The 20,363-nt window shown below is 32.7% G+C and overlaps 2 protein-coding genes and 1 long non-coding RNA gene across 4 annotated transcripts in view; 2 read left to right on the forward strand and 1 right to left on the reverse strand.

Annotated features, from left to right (window-relative positions):
- LOC108721992 (laccase-4) overlaps window positions 1–12,971 on the forward strand; it is a 53,954-nt gene extending 40,983 nt beyond the window's left edge. The window contains exons 2-10 of the mRNA XM_018446860.1: window positions 5,707–6,067; window positions 6,511–6,795; window positions 7,224–7,497; window positions 7,800–8,004; window positions 8,389–8,573; window positions 9,598–9,793; window positions 10,385–10,597; window positions 11,109–11,339; window positions 12,292–12,971. Of these exons, the coding sequence (XP_018302362.1) occupies window positions 5,707–6,067; window positions 6,511–6,795; window positions 7,224–7,497; window positions 7,800–8,004; window positions 8,389–8,573; window positions 9,598–9,793; window positions 10,385–10,597; window positions 11,109–11,339; window positions 12,292–12,470 (2,129 nt within the window). The 3' untranslated portion in view covers window positions 12,471–12,971. The remainder of the gene's footprint in view (window positions 1–5,706; window positions 6,068–6,510; window positions 6,796–7,223; window positions 7,498–7,799; window positions 8,005–8,388; window positions 8,574–9,597; window positions 9,794–10,384; window positions 10,598–11,108; window positions 11,340–12,291) is intronic.
- Window positions 12,972–14,525: 1,554 nt separating this feature from the next.
- Window positions 14,526–15,738, forward strand: LOC108722002 (uncharacterized). The gene is made up of 2 exons (XR_001936595.1): window positions 14,526–15,122; window positions 15,228–15,738. It is a non-coding gene; the product is annotated as an uncharacterized lncRNA (long non-coding RNA).
- A 2,437-nt stretch (window positions 15,739–18,175) lies between these two features.
- The window catches only part of LOC108722003 (uncharacterized), a 36,890-nt gene continuing 34,702 nt past the window's right edge, over window positions 18,176–20,363 (reverse strand). Inside the window, exons 8-9 of one of the 2 annotated variants that reach the window (XM_018446884.1) lie at window positions 19,719–19,935; window positions 18,176–19,167 (exon numbers count right to left, since the gene is read on the reverse strand). In XM_018446884.1, the coding sequence (XP_018302386.1) occupies window positions 18,969–19,167; window positions 19,719–19,935 (416 nt within the window). In that variant the 3' untranslated portion in view covers window positions 18,176–18,968. Of the gene's footprint in view, window positions 19,168–19,712; window positions 19,936–20,363 lie in introns of both variants that reach the window. The other variant, XM_018446883.1, reaches the window with a different exon arrangement.

Consider the following 20,363-nt stretch of genomic DNA (forward strand, 5'->3'; position numbering starts at 1 on the left):
TTATGTAATTTCGCGAATTTGTACTCTGACTTTTTCCTCCGATGCTGGAAAAATGATACAATTTCGTTCGGATGTGAGAAGTAAAAATAAAACAAAATTAAATATGTAAAAAGGTACTCTGTTTCTGATTTATAAAAAGTGTAAAAACTAAGTGAAAAGACATTTCCGTTCAGTTACGGTAAAGATATTAAAGATAATTAACAGGACAGGCAACTGACATATTTGAAGAGTCTTGTCGTAACCGCAAAATTAATCACATGCCTACAAAAATGTATACATTATTACGCGAGATGTTGCATGAAAGAAAGGGAAGCAAACGTGAAGTGATCGAAGAAAGTGTGATTAACACATGCGATCGCATGCCAATCAACCGAAAATGAGCAGCTTCTGTTCTGATATTAAAGAAGCAGCTTTATTTCTTTAAATGTAAATGACATTTCCTTTATAAGATTGAAAGTTGAATGTGTCGAATATAAATTGTAAGAAGTAAAGAAAGTGGCGACGTGACGGCGGGTGTGTTTTATTATCGTAATACAGAGTAAATTGAAAGAAATTTGACGTTAACGACATAATAAGCATTTAAATCCAGAGAAGAAATGAACGGACTTTTAAATTTATGATTTGAGAAAATTGTGACACAATCTTTATAGCTTATAAGTATAAGTTAAACAACTAAAATATTTAAAAAATAAATAATTTATGTATTATGTGTACAATAAATTGCTGATACAAGAATAAAAATTGCAAAGCTCGATATAAAGGAAACGCTGAAAATAGAGTCTGGTTGCTTTAATTGGAGTTCTGATTGAAAATAGACGAATCAAAATTTTTGAATCTATTATAGTTCTAGTTGAAATATATATAATTCTCTTTGATATGATCAAAACCTTTTCGTTTATTTTTTTTTAACCAGAATTTTTTCTCGGTGAAGACATGACATTCAGAGTTTATCTCTTAATTGTCGAATTTGATGAGTTTTCCCTGAATACTTTCACCGGTTTTTCTAGCTGCTCTTCTGGCGTAAATATAGAGAAAAAAAAGTCAATGCCAATCACTAAAGCACGCGGAAAAGAAAATTATATAAATTATACGTTACGCATATATTCATTTAGTACAACTACACGAGTTCGATATCGAGTTAAATCACCGATACACTCACGAAAGCTCAAATTATAGTAGAATACATATAATTAACGTTTTAAAAGTGTGTTTTTCTTGTCAATGCTTAGATAGCATTTCAATCGATATTTACGCTTGATCGCGACATTTGCTATGAACTATCTGCAACTTCTTGACGTTCTGCTTTGGTACGTCCGTTCATAATCAACCAGCTTTACGATATTATATAAGAACGAATATATCAAAGAGAGTGTAGATCAGTTGATGGAGCGTGCAGAAGTCGCTCGTTACATCAGCGATTAGGGACAATCGCGAAAGCATCGATTGTGCCTCAGGATGTACCGTTACTCGGAAACTGGCCAAACAATCGTGCAAGCAGTAAAAATAGCAATGTGGCGAATTAATTATCGCGCGAAATAAGCAACGGAATAGCGTGAAAGCGCGATTTTGTCTTACTTAATTCATTGTTTTTTTCTTTCTCTTACACAACCGCGACTTCGCGCTTACGACTGAGTCGTCTTACGACAGCGCCGTCACCCATCCCGTCCGGTATAATGAATAACCAAGTCGCGAGGGCGAGTCATTACATACCCACATTATGCATTTGCTTTAAATGACGCGACAGAACCACAGAACTGGCACAACATTGCCTCATTGTCGGCGTCACGGCATTCATGTGACGATTCTTACCGGAAGCGTAAATGGACCTCCTTTGTTAAAGATTCAGAAATCTTTTGTCTTATAATTAGACTTTCTTTAGTAAAATATAAATCATTCAAGAACTTTTTAAAAAAATCTAAGAAACTTGGCGCTTCGTCTCATACTATTTTTTTTAATATAAAGCAAATTTTAGTGAAATACACAATATATCTTCTGAATATAAATTAAATTCATAGTTTTATATATTATTTATTTGCACGTAAAATTTAAACACGTTGTATACTATTAAGATATGTTTATGTTAAATTTTTACATGTTGTTAGACTCTTATACAAATTTAAAATATATCCACGTTATACATGTGGCAAACGGATGTGACTTACATATTAAGTATAGTGCCTTTGTAACGCAAAGTAAAATAGGTTTTCAATCTAAATAATGAGATACACAATATGTTTTTATATTTCTATTATTGTTTTGCATATATTAAATGCAAAATAAGTACATAAAACTCTAAACGAGGGCAAAGAATAGAGTTTTATGTAATTATTTATTCGTTCGTAGCCTACTTTATTTAATTTGCAAAATAAGTTGTTGTGCAATCATGTCACACGGAAATATATTTGTAAAACGTAATCAACATCGAAGTATGTATCAATCAATAATAAATAAAACTCCCAACACACACATGCGGCGAATTACAGACTCCCTTAGGCGATAACTTGCTGGATGAAAAATTCTTACGTGGCAAATGGATATGACTTACAGAGCTGGGCTATAATAAATCGTTATTTCGTCGACTGACGGATAAATAAATTTTGTAGAATCGGCGTTATGTGCGGCAGTAGCAAAATGCAGCGCGCCGTGACTTTCATCGGAATATAAATCATTCGGTAGTCAGAATGGTATTTCTCGTGCGTTACAGCCAACGATATGGCCGGAAAACGTTACTTCAACTTCGACGTTTACACAGATCGACGTCGATCTAACTCGATCGAACACGAACTCGTAGTTCAATATGTACGTTACATCACTCGCTGTGTAACACGTAACGATTTTGATGGAAAAAAAGATTAACAAGCGCACGGCGCCGCATTTGTACTCCGATGCAATTTCACGGGGTTCGAAACGCGACTGATCGTAGAATGATAGATAGAATGATGAATTGATAGGTCACATTAAGTCATCTACGTAATCATAGAATGAATCAGAACAATCTAGAGTTCATGCTATCGAGAACCAGATAAACAACTATAAATGTGAAAAATTCTATTGATTGAAAAAATAATTTATGTAACATCTTGAATAGAAATTTAGTTAGAGGTTGAGTAGAGATTTATATAGATTTATTAAATATTTCTCTTGAAGTTAAACACTTCAAGTATTCTTTCAATAATATCAAGTAAAATATAAAATTTTGTTACTCTTTTATGTTATTATAAAAGCTTTTTGGTTAAAGCCACAGTTCTCAATTATAAAAATTTCATAAAATTTATAGAAATAATGGACTTATAACAAACACTTTTCATACATAAAATATAAAATATGTCAATAACATTTATTCAAGGTTATTGCAGAAATTTTTCGCAACTCGTCTCAAGTATTCCAATGCTACGAAATCATTACGATGAAAGAAAGTAGCTTGCATAAAGAAGTAAGAAAATAGTTTCGCTTAAGTATAAGAACGAGAGATGTCGATGCCACTGCAAGAAAAAGCAGCACAAAGTTGTGTTCTGGTAATAATTGCGCTGAACTCCTTGTTGCAAGTATTGGGAAACGCCATTTTCTATCCTGCCGACGAAGGTCATGATTGTTATGAATTTACAACATTGATTCCCAGATACATAATTTTTTGCTTAAATCGTGTTGTATTGCTCAAAGAGCATTCAGTATAAAGATAATATATGATTTTGATACAATTTCCGTTTTGGAATTAGAAATATTAAATTTGCATAAAATAGATGTAAAATATCTTATTTAGAAGATAATTTCAAATTCAATATTTCAGGATATTGCTTAATCAGAACTAATGTATTATTGTAATATTTGCAAAAACAAACAATAATTTTAGATCTACATTGTATAAAGTAGAATGTTATCGAATCGCTCTTCATCGTATACTTATCTGAACAAGCCTTATGATTACTCAGTAAAGCATGAAATATTAGACGTCATATCTGAAAAATCTCACGAGATAAATCTTAGACAGCGGCGGCTGATCTTTACTAATAGTACATTCTATCACAGCATGCCTTTGCTAACTTCAAACGTGACTACAATGCGCGAGCAGTTTTCTTCTTTTTTGATTCATAGAATTCCGTGTCGAAGAATTAAGTTGATCTGATGTGATGCAATAGGAAATTAATAAAGGTACTTTCTGAAAATAACAATATCCAATAACAATTATCCTATTACGTAAAAATCAATTTCAGATATTTAAGTCTATAGATATATATTATAAAGACCTTGCATCTCTCAGAAATACGGGATTAGAATTTTTAATTTCTTGTCAATATTGAAGAAGTATGATCGTTTATTTGAAACATGAAAGTTATATTCAGTGCAAAAATATAATTATCATTTAATATATTTATTTACAATAGATAAAAATTAGAACATGTACATAAATTCTATAAAGATTTTGAAACATTGTGAATAAGTGCAGATCACTTTGCGATTAAGACGCATAGAATCTCTTAAATTGCGATTGGGATTTGTGTACCTCTCTAAACAAGAATGCCATTTTATACCTGCATAAGAAAAAAAAGTGTCGAGACTTCATTGAACTTTCACGTCTCGCGCGCGTATTCAAGTGCACTTATTAGAAGTTGAATCTAAATCCGACAATATTACGAAAATCTCAGCTTTCTATTCTACTTGAAAATAATTTCCGCTTCTCTCTCTTTCTCTCTCTCTTTCTTTCTCTCTCTGCAAATGATAATATTCTAATTTTCTAAGCTGCGACCGCAAATGCATAAATATCACATGAGTACAAATGAAAGACTTAGAAGGCTTTGTGGTGTTAGATTTGTGTTATTCTGAAAATATTTTACTCGAATGTCTCGATTCTAACCTATATGTATATATCTATAGCTTTTTATGAATTACTGAAAATTGAAACTCTATTGAATGTAGTACGTAACGAGTTGAAATTACTACTTCTTCGTACTAGTCAAACTTTTCCTACTTCTTTTGCATTATATGCTTACACGACTGATCGATGCCGGAATAGAAGCAGAAAGACAGCTCTTAATGATAGAGTTACGATATCGTTCGTAGCCTACGACAAAATAATGATATATCACACGAAATACCGGTTGTACGAAATTCACAAGTAACAAGGAACTTACTATTTCGCAAGTTGAAAATCCAGTATATCACAAATAAATATATGCTCATATACGAATTCTGTTTTATACCGCTTTCGCTGCTTCTCATTTAAGGTTTTCCTAAAAAGCCATTTCCTATCGTAATTGAATTAATTCATTTATGAAATGGTTAACAAAACTTTGCGTCTTGTAAATTGTTGTTATTAAATTGAAAAAAAAAAAAACAAAAAATATCCTACAATCATAAATAACTCTAATGCATAACGTTAAGAAAATATTAGAAAGATATTAATCGTTATTTCTTTCTGGGGTTTGATAAAACGCCTGCGTTGTCTTCAATCTTATTATATCACAATAATTAAAGATTGAATAACCTTATGAGTTTGAATAATCTTATGAGAACGACGTAAGCTTGCATACACATAACTCTCGTGTGTATAAGGTACATATTAATAGTATCTTACTTAGACTGACCTACTTCTTGCATTGATTCGATTTTAATCTATTATTTCCACGATTGCTTCTTCTTTAATTAAACACCAATCAACTTCTCATGAGCTTTCGTATTTATTCAAATATCATATATTTGTTCAAGTAGCAGATCAAGTAGCAGCAGCTCAGTCACCATCGTCCACCTTTTGGAATCCCTCTACCAGTATCTTCTCTCAGGAGGACAGCGCAACTTTTTTCCCTACGGCCCATGGCTTGGTGCAGACTCACCCGAGCAGCAATGCGTTCCGAAGCGGTTTTGGCGGAATTGACAACCTCGGTAGTCGAGGAGTGACGATGAGGCCACCGAGAACGCGGCCTCTTGATTATACTGAACGCGCTACCGCCGAATTGCGGCGAAATCCGTCGCTCTCATCGCCCGAGGAGTGCGCTCGCGCCTGTCGTGAGGGAGAACCTCCCAGGATATGTTATTATCATTTTACACTTGAACATTACACCGTACTCGGCGCGTAAGTACATCTCGAAGAATCTCAGAATGATTAGCTTCTAACTTTAGCTATAAACTGACAGTAATGTGAATATTCCTTTCCTATAAAGTTTTATATTTATGAATTTATAAATGTAAAATAATTTAATAAATTTTTATTACTTTTATTATTTTTGTATTATTATTATTTTTATTATTTTTATATTTATAATATTATTTTATTTAATAATATTAATTTTATTTTTTGAATGTGATTTACAAAGCGGTGAAATAATTCTTATAAAAATCCTTTTTTTAATCGAGAAAATTAGATGTGTTTTAGAAAATCAGTGTTAATTCTTATTACTAGAAAATATAGTCGAAATTGAACTACTCTGTATTATACGTTTATATATTGAGCTGCAATAATTTAGAATGAATTGCATGACTTTGTCATTATTGTGTAAAATTGCCATAAATTTTCAGAGCGTGTCAAGTATGCACACCGAACGCTACCAACACCGTATGGAGCGAGTGCCAGTGTGTTTTGGCGGACGGAGTGGAACGAGGTATCCTGACCGCGAACAGGATGATCCCCGGCCCGAGTATTCAAGTTTGCCAGGGCGACAAAGTCGTGATTGACGTAGAAAATAATATTCAAGGATCGGAGGTCACGATTCACTGGCACGGCGTGTGGCAAAGAGGAACTCAGTATTACGATGGTGTACCTTACGTAACGCAGTGTCCCATTCAACAGGGTAATACATTTAGGTACGCGATCTTATTTTTAGTATAACAAACTTATATCTTTCATGAAACAAAATTTATATTTCTGAATATAATTTTTAATTGTTTATATGTTGGTGTAAATATAATTTTTTATTCTTACAGATTGCTTACGTTTAATGAAATGTGGGCAATCAAGAAAAGAAAATATATTTTATTAAATTTGCCATAATTAAAAAAAAACTAAGAACTTTTCCTAATATCCTAAAATAAAATTTATACCGTTTTGAAATGACGTATAATAATTTATTATTGAAAAAACATATTGTAAATGCTTTCTTAAAACGTGAACATTATATACATATATGCAACATACATAAATTAATATATGTATGTATATATGTATTATAAAATTTATATGACAAGTTTATATATTCATATAATAAAATAAAACAATTACATGGCATATAAAGGTACCAATGGACAGCCGGAAATGAAGGTACACATTTCTGGCATGCTCACACTGGCATGCAAAAGATAGATGGTCTCTACGGAAGCATAGTAATCCGACAGCCACCGAGTAGAGATCCCAATAGCAATCTGTACGATTACGATTTAACCACACACGTGATGCTCATCAGTGACTGGTTCCACGAGTTTGCTGAAGAACGTTTCCCCGGCCGTCTTGCAGTCAATACCGGTCAAGCACCAGAAAGCGTGCTGATCAACGGGAAAGGTCAATTCAGGGTAAGAGTCTCACTTATTGTTAACATATTAATATATTATACTCTCTCTCAACAGAGAATATATATAATGTTATCTGATATTAAACAAGCTCATTTTGATTTATGGTTTATAATGGAAATGATTTTATAGTAAATATACATTCTTTCATATGAACAAAATTGCAAATGAAATTTAACCTTTTCGAAACATTTTAATATTTATTAATTGTTATTATAGATACTGCATTGTAACTTATTTCTGAACAGATATTTTTTATTTCTAATACTTCATTTTATTAGTAGCTTTTGTATTTTTTGTTGTAGGATCCTAATACTGGTTTCATGACAAATACACCTCTCGAAGTGTTCACGATAACTCCAGGTCGTCGTTACCGATTCCGATTGATTAATTCCTACGGATCTGTATGCCCCTCCCAAATTACGGTCGAGGGTCACACTCTCACTCTTATCGCCACTGATGGTGTAGCAGTACAACCAGTACAAGTCAACACTATAATTTCATTCTCAGGTAAAGCAATTAATCTAAATGCATTACAAGGTTTTAACTGAAATTAAACAATTGTTCATGAAATGGATAGCAATAATAAATCGTTCATAAAATAAGGCAAAAGATGAATTTTCTGATATTAAAACAGTTAAAAATCACGAAAAATGAAATATGCTATGTTATAAAATATAAATGCATATAATAAATAATAAATTAAAATCATTTTTGATAAATAATTAATTCAGTCAAATACTTTAATTAAAAATATATATCGATAAAAATTATTTATATGACAGATTCTATTAGACACAATCAACTTCTTAAGTGCGTTCTTAGGCCGATTAAAAGTTGATTCTATTGTCATCCCGTGCCAAATGTCGTATACAATTTTACATTCTCTCTTAGGTGAACGTTACGATTTCGTTATAAATGCCGATCAGCCTATCGGCGCTTATTGGATCCAGCTTCGTTCTCTCGGAGAATGCGGAATTCCGCGAGCGCAGCAGCTGGCTATTCTGCGATATGCTCGAGGTCCTTATCAACCATCTACTACACCGCCTACATACGACTTTGGTCTTCCTCAAGGCGTTGTAAGTATATATTTATTTCTAACATTAAAAACGATGTATATCGTACTGTTCTTTGCTTGGCGAAAATTAAAGACAAGATAAAATTTTTCTCATAAATTTCTAATTTCTGCGATCTTACGAAATCTTATTTCAACATGCACTGCCATCTGTGCGAATGAGACTAGTAGAAGAAACTCGTAAGTAGCTCTTACAAAAATAGAAATTATAATTCTTTATTTAAATTTAAATACTATCAATAATTATTAAACATATAGATAGTATTTAAGATATCGATTTCAACATGATTCATAGGAACAAAATATAACAATAAGAAAAGATCTGAAGGTTATCTTCAAATGATACAATAGAAAGCTTCCCAATCCATATCAGTTATGGAAGAAATGATGTGCGTTAAACTTAAAGCACAGAATAAAAGAAAAAAGTCTGATATATTGAAGTGAAATTCCATCAAATTCGAAATATTTGTATTTAAAAGAAAGAAGAGTATTGAATGTTTATAAATTGTAATTCAAAATGTATCTTTGAAAGAATTAATACTACTATTTCACAAATGGAAAAGTAACATAGAATTACATAGAATATGCTCTGTGTTTTTAAATATTAAATGTGAAAAAATTAGTTGCATATAATGTAAAATTACATACAAAAAATTTTTCAGTTATTAAATTAAAAAATTCCTCTTAATAAATTAACATACGTTCTATTCCGCGTAGGTTACCGGTGAACCACTTTCCATTCGGACCGTTTGATATTTTGGTTCTAAAGAGAAATGCAATTATTAAAAAATTTCTGATATATACGGATGTATATTAATTATGACATATGATGATACTGGTACATTAGGCTTTCTTCTTTAATAATTTAAAAAATTTTTGTAACCATTATATGAAATACATAGAAATGCAAAGAAAAATACCATGACCCACGCGGTGTGGTGGTCATTTAAAATTGGCACTGCACGGAACAAGTTAATAAATTAAATGAAGATACAAGGAGCGAACTTTCAAGCATCTCTTCTTTTCAGGTTCTAAATCCTCTGGATGCCATTTGCAACCGACAACGCGACGATGCAATTTGCGTGAGCCAACTAAAGAATGCCGCCCACATCGATAAGGGTCTTCTGCAGCAACGCCCTGACGTGAAGGTCTTCCTGCCGTTCCGTTTCCTGTTCTACAGACCAGAAGAGGTCTTCCAGCCACAGACCTACAATCGCTTCCTCGGTAAGAAAGCGCTAATAGCTACCTTAATTCGCAAAAAGGAAACAAACACATCACGCGATGATTACATTTAATTTTTGCTTCGCGTAGACACGGCACTTCTCAGACTTCCTTAGAATGATGTGCCCCTTTGAAAAGGGATACAATCTGCCTATCTCTTGAATTGTATCCAAGCACGCGTTGCATGCAACATCTTCGACGATTCCTGAAGCTACAAGAATTATGCGAGATATTTTATTAGATACTCCGCGAAATACATTCACTATAAATTTTGTTACATGCAATTTTAAATTTGAATATATATATATTATATTATTCTATTATATTATTATATTATTATTATTTATGTACTGATAAACTCGACAAAATGCAAATTGCTTTCTGTTTGTAATATTAAAACATATAATGTTTCAGAATAACGCTTTTCAATACGTAAAAGTTTTAAATTTCTTAACAAAAATGTGTAATTTTTAGTAAAAATTTTTGCAATTTTCAAGTTTTGTCGTTCCAGATTTAACTCATTTAACACTCATTTAACACAAGAAATTACACAAGAAATATGTGATTTACTGTATAATTCCGATGTGTCCACAGTTGCGCCGACCGGCGACCACGTGATTTCTCTCGTGGACGAGATCTCGTTCACGTTCCCGCCGGCACCTCCGCTCTCACAGATCAATGACATCCCACCTGAACAATTCTGTAATGGTGATAATAGGCCAGCTGATTGCGGCGCCAATTGTATGTGCACGCATATGGTCGACATTCCATATAACGCGGTAGTTGAGGTGGTTCTCGTAGATGAAGGTATGGACACAGCATTTGCTATGATTATTGTATTAACTGTTTTCACCCAGACTGTTCCGGCATTGAATAATCAGATATTCTTCAAAGAAATTCAATTAAAAAAACAATATTCTCATATCTTACATTTTTTTTATCCTATAATTTCTCTTCCTGTAATTTCTTATAATTTCTTTCTCATTACAATACAATTTTTTAAATAGTAAAGCAGATTTATTTTAACTACAATAAACTTATGAAACTATATACGCGGAAAGAACGAGTTTGCTGACATATCTAAAAATTTAGTTAAATACAAATGTAAAAATTATAATATTGTTAGATCATCAAAGTAATTACTAATTAGGTCGAGTAGGAAATTTAACAATAATGAACAATACTGCAAATAATTTCAACAAAATTCATCAAAATTATTTTCAGGTCTATATCTAGCTAAATTTGTAGATACTTCAGCAAAATTTTTCTTTCCTTGTATAGATACCCTTTTTAATTCTTCGTGTACGATCGATTACAGTACAACAGCCCAATTTGTCGCATCCCTTCCACTTGCACGGATATGCGTTCAATGTGATCGGTATTGGCCGTTCTCCCGATAGAAATGTGAAGAAAATTAATTTGAAGCACGCCCTCGATCTCGATAAGAGAGGTCTTTTGCACAGAGAATTCAACCAGCCCCCCGGTAAGGACACCATCGCAGTTCCCAACAACGGTTACGTCATCTTCCGCTTCCGCGCGGACAATCCGGGTAAGTTAACAAGGACAATTGAAAACTTTTCGCGCGATAGTCCGATGAGATGCAAACCGTTTCCGTTCGCAGTTGCTCACATAATTACGAAAGTTTGCACGGCACATTTGCATGCACTGACCTATCTTTATTGTACGTTTTGTTTGTCCAACTGTATTAATAAGATAGTTAGACAAAAGTATCTAGTTTTTAATTTTATAATGACTTGGCGATTTTAGAGATAATTTTTCATAAATAAATATTTAATTGGGAAAAGCTATTAACAAAATTGAAATATCAATTGTACGTCGATAAAACAATTAATTTATAACGTTTTAAATAGAATACAAATTACAAGATATAATATCGCTAAACATAATATGGAGGTAATAAAATATTGTAACTGATATCAAATGAAATTGTTGCTGTTCATGAAATTAATACTAAATTAATATTATTAAAATAAAACTAATGTTTGTAATTGTTCAATAATTCTGCAATCAAATTTATAATGGTGAAATTAATAGCCATTGTTTTTGTTAAATTATGAGAATTTATGGAAAGCCGTTATTTGATTATAAATTTTACCATCGTCGATTATTGTAGTGTAAAATAATCCGTCGTAACTAACCCTAATTATTTTAACCCTAGATATACACACTGGAGTCCCAGAAACTCCAGTACAATTTGCTAAATCGAGATTGTTTTCGTATTTCTAAACTTTGTTTTTCTTTAAACCTATATATCTCGAAGTTCCTTAATTCTATCGATTTTTACACATTATGGACTTGTTTCTTAATCAATTCTCTTCAATTGAAAAAAAAAAGTTAATTGAAGTATATCTAATTTTACGGAAGTTACGATACAAAGATGGGGTCCTAGGAACCCTAGTGTGTATATCAAGGGTAGAAAAAAAGAGTGTGTACAGCTAGGATTAATATCATAGAAATCAACACATCGATTTTCTTTATAGGATACTGGCTGTTCCATTGTCACTTCTTGTTCCACATATTGATCGGCATGAATCTGATTCTGCACGTGGGGACGCAAGGGGATCTGCCGCCGATACCACCGAATTTCCCGACCTGCGGTGACCATTTGCCACCCATTACGCCACCGTTGTCGTTGAATGTGTTGGACGCGTTCCATTGATACGTGCACGACGAGCTCAGAAACTGAGAGATGCTGGAGAAACGCTCCAAAGTCCATACGATACTTGTAGCATATTCCTGTAAAGTAGCGAGCCTATAATATTGATTTTTTTTTTTTTTTCAAGTATGCAACCTCGTCGGCCGTTCTCGAGAACGTGCTCTTGGCTCGAGAACAGCGATCGGGCGAGGAATCCGACGGATGTCGACCCGCTGCCTCGCGAGAGTAGCTAAGAGCAAAAAAGACGGTAAGGAAAAATGTTGAGGAGATTCGCGAGGCAACGGGTTAACAAAGGCGATCGACGCTCTGCTGGGCGTCGCGAAAAACGACGAACGTTCTCAGAGGTAACGATGACTTTAAGGTTGAGAGATTATGTGTTGATGGCAGTCAACTTGATAATTTATTGTGTTCCAGATGCTTCACCCATCACTGTTATTTATGCTAAACCTATTATGTGTTATCCTTGTTATCTTTGCTTGCTACGAAACTTATTGCCATTCATATTTCGCAGGGTTGGGTAGTACTAAGTTAAAAAGATAAAAGTTAAGTTAAAAAGTTAAAAAGTTAATTAATTTTAACTTAATTTAGTTACATTTTAGACTTTTAACTTTTTAACTTAATTTAATTACATTTTATCAGTAACTATTAACTTTTAATTTGATTTTTTTGAAGTCAATCCTCAAACACAATGCGAGAGGATAATGAGTTTATAATTTAGTAATTTTATATTGTATAATCGTTACTTGTGAACAAAAATAACCAGATTCTTTAATAAATATGATGTGAGAAAGGAAAAATACGAAAAATTATATAAAATGGTCGAACTTTTTCTTTTTTTTTTATTGTTCGTTCGGACCAAATTTAACTTTTAACTTTCCAATTACTTTTTTTTTATTAACTTAACTTTTAATTCAATTAATTTCATTATGGATTAACTTGTATTTTAATTAAATTAAACTTTCAAGGCTATTAACTTTAACTTAACTTAGTTAAAAAAAAGTTAACTTACCCAACCCAACCCTGATACTTCGCGATCATAAAATTTTGTTGTAACCGTCTCTTACACTATAAAACATATTTATTTGGATGTATCCAAATAAAATCTATTGGATATATAAGTAGTATCCGCAATGAATCCGCAAATGTGTTGATGTGGCGAGTGAAGCATCTCAGTGGGGGAAACGTACGAACGTTACCGGCTAACGTTTGTAACGCTCTGTAAATAATGTAGAAATAGTCACTATACTTAACGAGATATTAAAATGTGGGAGTAACGGGGTACGTAGAATAAGAGGGAATCGCCGGGAAGCCGTGATGACAATTCGGGCGGAGAATTATCATTAGGAAATGCCCTTCCAACAGGCTGGATCTGTACGATCACGGAATCCGCAACTATCAAAATTATTTAAGGACCCTTACATATCAACTTTGAAAGCACTATAAAGATAAAAATTATATTTCATATGTATAGAACATAATATTTATTTAAACTAATAATGACTAACTTTATATTAACTGTAAATCGTTCAACTTTATTTTCGTTGATCAGTCATTTTAATCATCTTTATAACTACGTCATCTTATATTCTTAAGCCTGTCACACATGAAATGCATAACAGAGCATAAGCATAACATAAGACCGCTGAATCAATGAGCATCTTATGTAAATCAATATGGTGACATTATGCTGGATGCTCATTGGTCCAGCAATCTTATGTTATGTTTATGCTCTGTTATGCATTTCGTGTGTGACAGGCTTAAGTCTCCACTTCTTCATGAAAAATTTTCGAATTTGTACTCTTCCGCTACAGTTGAAAAAAAATGGCTCACTTTTCAATCTTTAACACTAGAAGGACCGGATTTGACGATCCCCCTAAAAAGAGCCAATTTGGCTCCAAGCACATTTTCTTCGTAAACAACAAATGGAAAAAAATGAAACGTACAGATAATTATAATGAACATTTAACAATAGTATCACTAATTTTATTAATTTATTTTATTACAAAAAGCAGTTATCATATTATAAAAAAGTTATATTAGTTTGAGAAGTATTAGTTCGCGAGGAATCAAATTGGCTACCTCGGTCCTTCTAGTGTTAAGAGTGATATTTCATTTTTCAAAGTGAGATTCGCTCTAAAAGTTTAGAGAGTATCTCTTCATTTATTTGTTCGTCGTTTAAAACCGGTGAAAAGATATAACAAGAAACAATTTTGTAAAAGTGTAACACGATTGATTATGATTGCAAATAACTTCCCTCGACAGATCCAGGCTCTTAAAACGGTCTTTCAGTTAGGAAGTGAATTCGCGCATGTGCCGCGAACAGCCCGAAATCGCTGGTTTCATTATTGTTCTATCAGCCTAAAATTAAAATCGGTGAAAGTATCTGAGTAATATTGGCGCGGTTATTCAAATTTTACGTAAAGACTACGAGTTGTAACAATATCCAAAGAGAGTGCAACAATATCGTTTACCTTTAAAGGACTGGGGTTTATTTTTAAATTAAAATCTTTCAGCTCTTCCTCGACCAAGATTTGTTATAATTCATTATTTTATGTATTTCTTGGCTCAAAATGTAACACTTTTTCAGCGTCACTATAATGACTTTCCCGTCCTGTAAAGGTTCATGATTGTCATTCTTCTTTTAGCTGCATCAGCGTACATCCCCATACAGCACAGAATTTGCAGCAATATCGTATGCAATGTTGCTGCAGTATTACAGCAGTGTTGCTGCAACTTTTGTGCAACTTTGTGCTGTAGGAGTCAATACATCAACATATTTATTTTTTACCTTCCATTCGCGTTATCTTTCGATATTCAGCGACATCCTAAATTGATCTGTCTCGAAGACACAGATGTAGGCTGACATTTTATCATTAGTATATGCGCAATGCATACGGCGCAACAATAGCTATACGTTTATTCATGGTGCCTCAATTTTCTATAAATATGTTTACATGCAACTCACAATTAACACTTAAATCGTTCGGTCATACAAGGTAAACAGATGCAGAAACATTACTTAGATACGCGAGATCGCATACGCGCGTGCATCGTGCCTTATATCTATAGAGAAAATTTTCCTGTTTTCGCCTCGACATTTCGCTAAATACACTCGTCAGGATCACTGAGACACGAAATACTCAATAGTGTAATTGTGAAACGCACTTAATTCGTCGGCTTAATGCAAAAGAGATATAGCGTGGATTAACGAATTTTTCAGTTGATATTGCCAAGAGAAAGGAAATCCATTTTCCTATTATCATAAAAAAAAAAAAATAAAAAAGGAATAAAATCATTTAATCTAGAGATATTTTTTCACAAACCATTAATAACTATAGAATATATAAAAGTACATAATTTCGTACAACATACTCACAAAGTTTTCCTTTCGTTAAAATGAAAAAAAGTACCACCTGAAAAATCATCCCTTTTTTTTTAAATTGTAATCCTTTTGCATTGAACTATCGAGTTATGCAGAACGTTGTTGTTACTTTCTCGAGTCGGCCGTTCGCTTTCTCGCCTCGACAAAGGAGAACGTTCCTGGGATTAACGAGCACGATTTAGAGACCGTGCAAAAGCCGACGCGAATCCGCGATGTGAGAGCGAGAGGATGTATCTACGATACTGCCAATCGAGGCGGTCGGCTTCGGAGACTGTGACAGTACGTCGATTTATTTGAATAGACGCGGTTTTGTGGGATAGCAAATATACGCTGTGTTTTTAAACTAATCGTTTTATTCTTAGTAAGAAATAGTTTAAAAGAGATATCAAGGAGATAACGTACCTGCCGTTTAATTGACTGCATTACGAGCACGTTGATTCTGCGTTTTCTCGTGAGAAAATTTTCTAAAATTCATTGACTCACTCATGGCGTAACGATGAACAGAGGGATTTCATCGTTGACGCTCAATCATGATTTATCATTCGCAGGCTATAAGGAATGTGGGATACTTAAATCTAATTAATTTTCTGTGCGGAGATAATTATGATATTGTATCGTATTATTAAGGCTAATCAGATTTATTGCAACATCGGTACATGATACTTTTAATAACGAATCTGGTAATTATTATAATTAATTATTAGGTATAAGAGTAAAGGCGATAATAGCCAATTATTATATATTATTTGGAAACGTTATGTCACTCCGGTGACGTTATTTTGCATATGCATACATTCAGAAAGTCATAAAGTTCTAATCAAACTTTTAAGTGTAGCTAAATAAATACATGCGATAAAATACTATTGTTTTACAAATTACATGTCCAATTTGTAAGGCGTGCATTAGAAATATTTTTACTGTAAAGAATTTCACTAAAGTTTCCTATGCGTTCAGAATAATTTTTAATTGATTTCGCCAAAAATTTTTTAGCGATAATAGTTTTTGAAGATGAAAATCCGAAATAGACATATTTTATTATAATTTAAATATTTATGCAATTATCTAGTTAATTGTCTAATTTAAAAATTTCTAATTTTGCTAAAAATATTAAAAAAGTAAACTTTGTTAAAAAAAAGAAAGTAAAAAAATCAACTGTAGTAATTTTGATTAACAGTTATTTGATTATCTCTTCGAGCAGGTACATCGATCGTTGTAAATATTGTAATACTGCAAATTTTCCAGTATTCATGTAGCTAGTATAATATCAGTTTTCTCCCCAGTCCCCGTGTAATTATATATTCATATAACTAAACCCGTATAAGTACTGTCAGTTACCATCCGTAATATATTATATATGAGTTTTCGTGTTTTATATGGAGTATGGAGTATTTAAGCGAGAGTTATTTTTGTGTATACTTAGAGACATATGCAAAGCTGCTGCAGACCACTCATTCGTATTTTATTCTAAAAATGTATTTTTAATAATAAATCGTTTTTAAAAATACTATTTAATAATTTTAATATTATACTTCCAATATTATACTTCCATTATATTATTAGCATCGTTGCGTTTCTTTAGAAGAAACTTCATGCACTAACCTATTTCTCAATTTTCGCACAAAGACTTCGAGCTGTTCTTAAAGATGTTCAACTTTAACTACCGTAATTTACTGACTGGATGTGCTAAGAATACTTATTTTGCAAAAAAAAACGTGATAACTCTTTCGTAGTCATAGTCCGTTCATTTAAAATAAGAAGGTAAGTTAGAAGGTCATAACAGGACAGTTGGATATGAAAGTAGAAAAAAATGTTCTTATTCTGGCAGAATAAGAACGTAAAAATGAAATGCGATTCATAATCGGAATTATCGTTATTAGCTCTAATAACATAATTCACAATGCTCTCATTCGGCGCATATTATTGAAGCAACGTTTATTAGTGTCACATTACCACAGAATTTATATAATTTTATGCAAAGATCATAAACTATGATCGTCGACTACATGGAAAAAAATACATAAACTCAAACGTGACTAGCTAGTACATCTCGGATACTAATAAAAAAAATTGCTCTGAATATTTCATAAACATTAAATGAGCATAACATTATGCATGGATATAAGATGAAAGTTGCAGAAAATCCGTAATTACCATCGTAAATTATCTGTAATAAGTAGAAGAAGCAATAATATTCTGTTTAAAAAAAATTATCAATTATAATTTACAAACGTTTCGCATAATTCAAATTACCGAAGATATTTGCCAATAGAAATAAAAGACACATATGTTTTTTTAGATTAATGAATTTATGTACAAAAAGCATTTATCTAATATATCTTATTTAAGATCAATACGCAGTTTTGTAAATTCTAGTGTCTATGCTTATGACTATTATATTATGATACATACGCAGTCTAAAGCACGAGAATCATTCCACGAATGATAAAGCTAAATATAAAAATACCAATGTGTGAATACGTATCGTTTTACGTCGTGCTTATTCGCAAAAAATTTTATTTCATCAATATATTTAATTCGCATTTCCCGTATCTAAGGTGTTCATTGTCGTTGATATTAACAAGTGCAAAAGTATAAAAAAAGATCTATGTGAGAAAAACGGTGAAACACGTGTAATACTTGGCATCATACAAATTTCATCGCCGCAAAATTTTCGAATTATCAAAAAAGATAAATTAGGAATTATTATGTGAATTATTAAACTTGGCCTATTAACACTTTCTCAACTATTATTATTAATTCATTAAATTTTAATGTTAAGGCAACAGTTTTTTTATCTCAAGTACGACAAATGTAGTAAGTTAACTTTCAGCCATAAAGCGACAAAAGTCAATCCTTCAAATAATTTTTTATAATAAAAAAAAAGTTGACGCATTATTCAATATTTTGTTCAATACTTTAACTTTATATTTCTTATATAATATTTTAAATTCTTCTAAGGTTGCATCGGTTGCAGTTTTACGGTTGAACCGAATGCCTGTCATTCGTGCGGTTGGAATAATGCCATAGCGACGCATATACATAAAATTTGCGTTTAATTAGAGTAACGTTAATGAAGACAATGGAGTTCTAGTTTTTGATAAATGAAGCTAACGGGAACATCACTTCCCGGAGTAGTGTGAACCGATGTTGGACGGCGGTCCTCTGTGATGATGATGATGCTTCTGTCCAGGACCGGAATATCTACTTCCTGGTCGAGAGTGCACTATCGCATAATGATCGCTATTCGTCGATATCGACCTCGTGGAGTTCATGGTGGATCCCCCGGAAGCGTATCCTTGCTTTCCGTTTAACGAGTACCTAAACACAAGAAGAATCGTTCAGGCACGCCATCGCATGCGTCGTGATGTGTAATGTAAGACATTAATTGCCGTGACTCTGCGCGCTTAAATACGACTTTACTTATTGTCAGAAAGGTTACGATCAATTTCGTCAGAGAGCAATTTAGACTTGAGATTCTTCGATCACACATCCTTAAATTAATTCTTTATGATCAATTATAAAAGAGTATAGTCATTTAAGTGGCTCAAATCAATTATTGAGAAGCTAATGAAATCACCGTTAGATTAAATCCGAATTGACACGCACACACACACATATTTACGCATGCACGCACACACACACATACATATATATATATATATATATAAATTGGCATTTCATCTGACAGCGATTTCATTAGCTTATCAATAAGTAATCGATTCGAGCCACTTAAGTGATTATCATGCCGCATGGTGGATGGCGCATGGTTATACAGTGCGTAATCATATATTATTGACGCAATTAATAAAGATACTTTGTCGGCGAGTCACGCGATTCGCTTTAGAGAGGTAATTAAATCAAACCTCGACCCGTATTGAGAACCGTGCCAGCTGCGGTATGGATCGTAATCCTCAATAATTGACGGCTCCTTCTCGATAATGTCGGTCCGGGTGCAGCTACAGGTCATCGCCGAACACAGGAATATGTTGATAATGAGCATGATGAGGAATAATATCCCGAGTGCCACCGCCAACCACAGAAGCCACAGCGGGTGCACGCTGCCGTCATCGTGCAATGTTTGTACAACTGCGTATGGAAAGAAACTACTATATAATTTTCGTATCGCAATAGGTATTCATGTAAGTTTGTAAGTTTGTACGCGCGTTGTAATGGAAATATTATCAGTTACAATATTAGTACAGAAACTGCGTTTGTGTTTAAATAATAATTCAATGAAAAACAAATACAAATTTTATATATTGGATTAGGGAAAAAGTCTTTTTACTAACTTGTAAAAAGACTTTTTAGCAACCCATTTCATTTTTAATAAAATGGCAATTACATCACTTGATAGAACAACGTTTCAGCTTTAAGAATTTATATTTTTATTTACGATACGATTATTTTTAACAGAGTTACAAGTAATAAAGTCAGAATGTTCCTTTTTACTTAATTCGCGAGTAATTTAGGAACAAAAAATCTTAAGAACATTTTTAAAAACCGATTTTGTAGGG

Source organism: Mycetomoellerius zeteki, unplaced genomic scaffold, assembly GCF_001594055.1.
Source record: "Mycetomoellerius zeteki isolate Tzet28-1 unplaced genomic scaffold, Tzet1.0 scaffold19, whole genome shotgun sequence".
NCBI lineage: Eukaryota > Metazoa > Arthropoda > Insecta > Hymenoptera > Formicidae > Mycetomoellerius > Mycetomoellerius zeteki.